General features: G+C 40.2%; 2 protein-coding genes across 6 annotated transcripts in view; both read right to left on the reverse strand.

Annotated features, from left to right (window-relative positions):
- The window catches only part of LOC309513142 (solute carrier family 12 member 2), a 35,248-nt gene extending 29,853 nt beyond the window's left edge, over positions 1-5,395 (reverse strand). The window contains exons 1-2 of the mRNA XM_082188857.1: positions 4,736-5,395; positions 1,053-1,178 (exon numbers count right to left, since the gene is read on the reverse strand). Coding sequence (XP_082044983.1) covers positions 1,053-1,178; positions 4,736-5,146 — 537 coding nt within the window. The 5' untranslated portion in view covers positions 5,147-5,395. The remainder of the gene's footprint in view (positions 1-1,052; positions 1,179-4,735) is intronic.
- A 1,669-nt stretch (positions 5,396-7,064) lies between these two features.
- The window catches only part of gramd2b (GRAM domain containing 2B), a 14,588-nt gene continuing 14,152 nt past the window's right edge, over positions 7,065-7,500 (reverse strand). For all 5 annotated transcript variants that reach the window (XM_082188906.1, XM_082188905.1, XM_082188907.1 and 2 more), the window contains exon 14: positions 7,065-7,500. This exon is cut by the window's right edge and continues 752 nt beyond it. The gene's annotated coding sequence lies outside the window, so the exon portion shown is untranslated.

A 7,500-nucleotide genomic window follows, 5' to 3' on the forward strand; every position in this document is an offset into this window, starting at 1 on the left:
GACGAATGAAACGTGTGCGGTAACGCAGCGCTGCTTCACTCGCTCTACACGATCACACTAAACTGCATTTGAGTGTGTTAAAGTTATAATGTTATTCTGTGTGTTAGTTTGTCTGTATGAGACTAGCAGTGAGCGAGATCAACATTAGCATAACATACTGATCATATTCTAACATCTCATCATGTTGAGCTGTATAACATTGATTAGTTTTATGTACATTTGCGCGTCTCAGTCGAGTGGAAGTTAGCCGCGGACGCTAGTTCTCGGCATCTCGAAAACGCCACGCTGATATTGATCCTCGTTTTAGTTCTCCTTCTGTCCCAAAGTCTGCTTGCCATGATCCATAATGTCTGAACGAAACAACATCAGCGTGAGCACGCCGCTAGACGTAATGCAGTCGTCCACGTCTGTCGCCATGGTTACTACGGCAGTACGAGCGGAAACCAGGGATAACGCGGATATTACGTCAGTGACAGGCGACGAGTGAACATGGACGAGCCGTTACTTAAAATTGTGAATTTCTCTGAATTTAGAAATCTTTGGAAACTTTTGGGATATTGTAAGAACACAACTGTAGGAAATATATCACACTGTGCAAGTGCTTTCTGGATATTTGATTACAAAAATCGTACATATTGCAGCTTTAATCTCCTATTATCACTGTAAAGCTGCTGTGAAACGCTCTATATTGTTAAAGCGCTGTATAAATGAAGGAGACTCGACTCATCATGAACGTCCATCAGTGTGAATGGCTGATCGTTACGCCTGTGTGTGTGTGTGTGTGTGTGTGAGAGTGTGTGTGTGTGTGTGTGTGTGTGTGTGTGTGTGTGTGTGTGTGTGTGTGTGTGTGTGTGTGTGTGAGTGTGTGCGTGTGCATGACTGTGTGTGTGTGTGTGTGTGTGTGTGTGTGTGTGTGTGTGTGTGTGTGTGTGTGTGTGTGTGTGTGTGTGTGAGTGTGTGCGTGTGCGTGTACATGACTGTGTGTGTGTGTGTGTGTGTGTGTGTGTGTGTGTGTGTGTGTGTGTGTGTGTGTGTGTGTGTGTCACACTGACCAGGACTCCTTTGATCCAGCCGAACTTCACGGTTCCTCCCTTGGAAGAGTCGGACGCTTCTTTGAGCGTGAGGATCTCGGCGGCCGTCAGCTCTTCTCCGCTGGGAAAGCCCTCCTCAAACGGCTCCTGCAAACACACACACACACAGACAGATCAGCACTATATTTAACACACACGTTTATTTATTATCATAATGGAGGCACAATATAAGCAGTGCATAACAAATATCAACAGTAATACAGAGAAACCTGGACGAGAAGTGCAGGAGTAGAGGAGAGCCGGTTACACTTTACTGTAAGGTGTCGTCGTTACAGTGTAATTATATATTTAAGTACTGAGTAATATTAATGAACTACATGTACTTACTATAGGGTTAGGGTAGGATTAGGGTTAGTTGCATGTAATTATGTATAATTTACTGTTATTACTATGGTAAGTACATGTAACTAGGACACTGTAATATAAAGTATTACCGAAGCATATATCATCAGTGATTATTACATTCAGAGGTTTAGAAAGTGAAATGAACTTCACAGAAGATGTTCAATGTTACGAGAGACACTACAGGTGAAAACTTTACCTTATAGATATTTATTTATAGACAATTGTTTTGCATTACACGTTTTCTGAAATGTTATGTTCAAATATGCAAATGAGGGATTATCTAATTAAATATGCAGTAATTTGCATACATTTCCAGAACAGAAATCTGAACATTGGATAAAGCAGGTTCAAAATTCTTGTTTGATTTTGTCTTCATATTAAATATTTTTTTCAGATTTCCCTTTTTTATCTCTCCATAAATCAGAAAATCCTGTCAACGAACAGACAAATCTCATTTTCATCATGTTTTTAGGAGTAAAATGTTGCATAAATCAGGTGAATGATAAATGAACAAACCTTGAGTATAGATATGAATAAAACTGGGATGTTTGGTGTGTGTAAAACTGAAGAGATTTCACCGCCTTTACAGATTGAAATCTACAGACACATTAAAAGCAATGAAATAAAGAATTAAAAGTGTGTTTTTGATGTTTTCTGAGTTTGCGCTGGTCTGAGGACGAGTTACAGGAGCAGAACTGAGCAGTGTGTGAAAACACAACGCTTCGCCTGCAGGATTTCTTGCTTTAAGGCAGAGAACTTAGAATGAATAGAATAGAATGAGGCATTTATATAGAGCTTTCATATCTACTACTGTACACCCAGAGCGCTTTACAATCATATCAGGAGATCTCTCCTCAACACCACCAGTGTGCAGCATCCACTGAGATGATGCGACGGCAGCCACAGTATAACGGCACCAGTGCGCTCACCACACACACACACACACACACACACACACACACACACACACACACACACACACACACACACACACACACACACACACACACACACACACACACACACACACACACCAGCTATAGGTGGAGAGAGGAGAGAGAGTGATAGAGCCAGTTCAGTGTAAGGGGATCATTAGGAGGCTATGATTGGTTAGGGGCGATGGCTGGAGTGTGTCCAGGACACCAGGGTTACACCTCTACTCTTTACCAGAAGTGCCATGGGATTATTAATGACCACAGAGAGTCAGGACCTCGGTTTTACGTCTCATCCGAAGGACGGACTTTGATTTTGTGAGTTGGTTTTCCTGATTGACAAACATCCCCTCAGAGACTGGTGTAACCTGTGTGTTCAGTGTGTGTTCTGTGTGTTCAGTGTGTGTTCAATGTGTGTGTGTTCAGTGTGTGTTCTGTGTGTTCAGTGTGTGTTCAGTGTGTGTGTGTTCAGTGTGTGTTCAGTGTGTGTGTGTTCAGTGTGTGTTCTGTGTGTTCAGTGTGTGTTCAGTGTGTGTGTGTTCAGTGTGTGTTCAGTGTGTGTGTGTTCAGTGTGTGTTCTGTGTGTTCAGTGTGTGTTCAGTGTGTGTTCAGTGTGTGTGTGTTCAGTGTGTGTGTTCAGTGTGTGTTCAGTGTGTGTGTGTTCAGTGTGTGTGTTCAGTGTGTGTTCAGTGTGTGTGTGTTCAGTGTGTGTGTTCAGTGTGTGTTCTGTGTGTTCAGTGTGTGTTCAGTGTGTGTTCAGTGTGTGTGTGTTCAGTGTGTGTGCAGTGTGTGTTCAGTGATGTTCGGGACACTGGGTCTTTGACAGAGTCACACACTGACATCGTGACGCAAGCGGAGCAGCAGCGGGAGATCGTGGAGCAGGGAGTGGGTGTGTGACAGAGACTATTGTCTGAGCAGCACAGTGTGTGTGTGTGTGTGTGTGTGTGTGTGTGTGTGTGTGTGTGTGTTTGTATGTGTGTGTGTGTGTGTGTGTGTGTGTGTGTGTGTGTGTGTGTGTGTGTGTGTGTGTGTGTGTTTGTATGTATGTGTGTTAGTGTTTGTTTGTTTGTGTGTGTGTGTGTGTGTGTGTGTGTGTGTGTGTGTGTGTGTGTGTGTGTGTGTGTGTGTGTGTGTGTGTGTGTGTGTGTGTGTGTGTGTGTGTGTGTGTGTGTTTGTATGTGTGTGTGTGTGTGTGTGTGTGTGTGTGTGTGTGTGTGTGTGTGTGTGTGTGTGTTTGTATGTATGTGTGTGTGTTAGTGTTTGTTTGTGTGTGTGTGTGTGTGTGTGTGTGTGTGTGTGTGTGTGTGTGTGTGTGTGTGTGTGTGTGTGTGTGTGTGTGTGTGTGTGTGTGTGTGTGTGTGTGTGTGTGTGTGTGAGAGTGTGTCATCTGATGTCACATGAGTCAGAAGAAACATGAATCAGCCCAACTCATATCTAACATCTGAATATGATCTGATGAGAGTTTTTAATACCACGTTTTTGTTGCACGTCTTTAAAAACAATAAATTGCATGAATCATAGAGTTCAGTAATATCAGTAATTATCATGTTTTGAGTTATTAAAGTTCTCTAGTTTTATATGACAGATCCAAACACTCATTCTGAATCAGAATTCTGCAGGCAAGATATTTTTGTAAGTTAAGTTTTACATGTTTGCTGTTTCATGAACTGGGTAGTATTTTATAATTATTGAGATAATGTTATAGTTTATGTTGTATTTTTGTATGTTTTGTATTTCCTGTTTTCATTTTACTTTAGTAAAAGTTTTAATAAATGTGTGTTTCTGTCATTCTTTTTAAACAAAAGCTAACTAATAAAAATATGTTTAGTTTTTAATCATTTTTATTTTAGTTGTATTAATTTTAGTGTATGAAGTACTAAATGAAAATGTGAAATACTGCTTTGGCAAATCCCTGAAATAAAACATGTTAATGTGATCAATTTTAATTTATTTCAACTATAGTGATGACTCTTAATGTTGGATATATTTCCTATTTCAAACAAACGTAATACTGTGTCAATAAATAGTAAAAAGTGATCAGTTGACTTAACTTTTTTTTTTTTTTTTTTTTGTGGAAACCCGTTGCCTTAAAACGATCAAGTAAATAAACTTTAGGCTTCATCAAATAAAATAAAAAAAGAATTAATTTGGAATTATCAAGTTCACATTTATAACTTATTTTTTAAAATTAAGCATTACGTTTATTTACTCAAAAATGTTAAGGCAACGGGTTTACTCATTTTTTTAAGTAAGTGAAATTAACACTTTTTACAGTGAGAAATAAAAATAAAAGCCACACTGTATAGAGTAAATCAGTTGTGCATTAATGTAAGTGTGTGTGTGTCGAGCTGAGGAGATCACACACACCTTGTCGAGCTCATCGTGTAGTTCCGACAGCGACGGGCGCAGGAGTTTCTCCCCGAGAGGAGCTTCGGTCTGCCGGTAGAAGTCGATGTTCGGCACCGCGTCGATGGTGTTGTGTCCGAAGGTCCGCAGGTAATAAGTGCTGGAGTGTGTGTCTGAGAAATGACTGAGTCCTCCGGTGGATGAGTGCAGGCTCGCCTCGCTCCTCACCGTGTCCCCGTTCACACCGGCTTCAGGAGCGGCGTCAGACGGGCTGAGGAAGTTCACCACCCGGAACCGGCTCTTGGACTCCGATCCCTCCGCCACCGGGTCCGCCGGGTCCACCGGATCCACCTGGAAGCGGCTCTGAGCGGATCCCGGGGCCCGGAGCGAGGGCTTCTGCCCGGCTGGAGGAGATGAGGGCTGATCCGACATGATGATGATGATGATGGAGATGGAGAATCACGAGGCGCGCGCCAGGTAACGGACCCGGTTATAATCCGACAGACGTGACGACACTCGTGACCGTGATTGACAGGAGAGTGAGTTTCAGCTGTTCGCTCTTTGAGTCACACTCGGCTTTTGTTCATGCAAAACAGAAACAGTGCAGATCCGAAGTATTGAGGACAGGGGACGTGCAGAGACTTCCTCAGGGGCAGGGGCTCAAATGTTAAAAAAGGGCATTTATTAGCTTTATATTCAGAGCAAATCCGAAGTATTGAGGCTCCAATAATGTGATATTTCTGTCATGTTTTCACTGATGTTTTTTCGTGAGTCTCGAGCAGAAACACAGAGGCGTTTAGTTTCATACACGCGCATTTTCGTTCTTATGCGTCTAATGAAGTGTTTTACTTGTAATAATGTTTTTCGACAGCCTATTATATGACAAGCAGTATTAACAATATTTATATCTAAAACCTTAAAAACACAGTACATTTCTTCTGTAATTAAACATGTTTTATGAGCTTCCAGCGAACAAAAATTATATAAAAAGTTATGAAAAAGTTATTCTTATTTTAAAACGTAATTTTTTTTTATAAAATATAACATTTTATAAAATTGTAAAAAATTAAAAATACATATAGGGTTTATATTTCTTTCAAACTAAACTTTTTTCTTGGTCATGCGAACGTTAGAGATTATTATCATAGAACGTTATAAGAACTTATTTTAATATTTGCGAGTATTATGATAATTACTTTCAATGTTCTTTGAACGTTCTGAAACAATTAGTAACATTTAAAAAACGTTTGACGAACGTCCAACTAAACTGTTTTAGAAAAACGTTCCATGAATGACGTTTTTGTGCTAACGCTTTAGCCTATCAAAGGCCAGATAACATTGAAAGAACGTTCTATTAACGTCACAGGAAGAACTTTTTTTTAGAGAATGTTGCCAGAACGTTATTCAAAGTTGTGAGATGTGACGGTCCCTGTTAGATGGGAGGGAATATTTGTTCTGAAAAAAGTTTTTTTTTTTTATGCAAAGAGTGATTAAACAGAAAAAAATAACCAGATTTAAATGTGCAATTCTCATATACATTTAAATGTAAGATGTTCATCCTGGGCAAATAAAGAAGTGAACTCCATGTCACGTATTTTCAGGATGTTTGGGAGCTGAAAGCATCAAACTCCCCCGAGCTCGTCACTCGTCCTCATTCCAGCTCGGAGAGAAACAATAGTTTTCTGTGGAGAGGAGAGATGACATTCAGTCGCATTAGCATAGAACACAACACACTCTTTCACTGTCTCACTCTTTACAATGCCGAACTGAAAGAGATCCTTCGCAAACCACCACCCTCAGAACAACATTGTTTCATGAGAATAAGAAAACCAGGATTCGCCAAAGTCCTCGTCTTTGATCACCAAAATGACATATTTCAATGTGTTTTCCTTGAAAGAAATTCCTTCATGTATTAAAATATCTTGAATGTAACTCGACACCCATGCCTCATTTAGTATGCGCGGGTCTATGAATATGCAAATGCACCCCGCCTCCACTCACTCACTCAGCTCAGAGATCCACTGGTTGACGATCACACGTTGATCTGATTGGTTACAAGGTAGTTTGTGATGTCAGAAACACCAGCGATTTCAAAGCGTGTGTTTGAGACTGTCTTTGGTTCACTGCAGTTTTAAGGAGGAAATACTCAGCAATGGTGTCGACTTATGAACTTACACATGGTTTGTCTTAAAGCAGATTAAACACACCACATAGACACATAAACTACATTAAAAGCTGGATTTACACCACAGGGGGACTTTAAAATAATAACAAAGTAAACCAAAATAAACATGAGAAAACCAGGGAGAAGAACTGAGAACCTCAACAAAGGACAACAGCAGACACAGAACATGAGAAACACTGGGGTTTTATTCTCAAGGGGTGAATGATGGCAAACAAGACACAACAATCAGGATCTAATCAACAAGAAAAACAACAAAGGAAAACATGACGCAAAACAGGAAATAACATAAAAGTCCAGAACACAAGATCACAACAGTAATGCAGACGCTGGTTCTGCTCATATTAGTTTCACATGAATCATCTACACAAATAAAAGCAACAGGGATTCGTTTCTCTGTGAAAGTCTTCAGGTTCTTCAAATGTTGTCGAGTCGTGCATAATCTAAATCACAATCATCACGGCAAGCGTTTTAAAACATTCCTGATCAGTATGACGTGTGAAATCACATCAAAACTTAACATTCATAACATACAAACCTTATTCACTTCAAATTAGAATAATACAGTTTTGGGTTACACTTTATTTTAAGGTGTCATTGTTAC

This window comes from Leuciscus leuciscus (assembly GCF_965113295.1).
Source record: "Leuciscus leuciscus genome assembly, chromosome: 13".
Classification (NCBI taxonomy): Eukaryota; Metazoa; Chordata; class Actinopteri; order Cypriniformes; family Leuciscidae; genus Leuciscus; species Leuciscus leuciscus.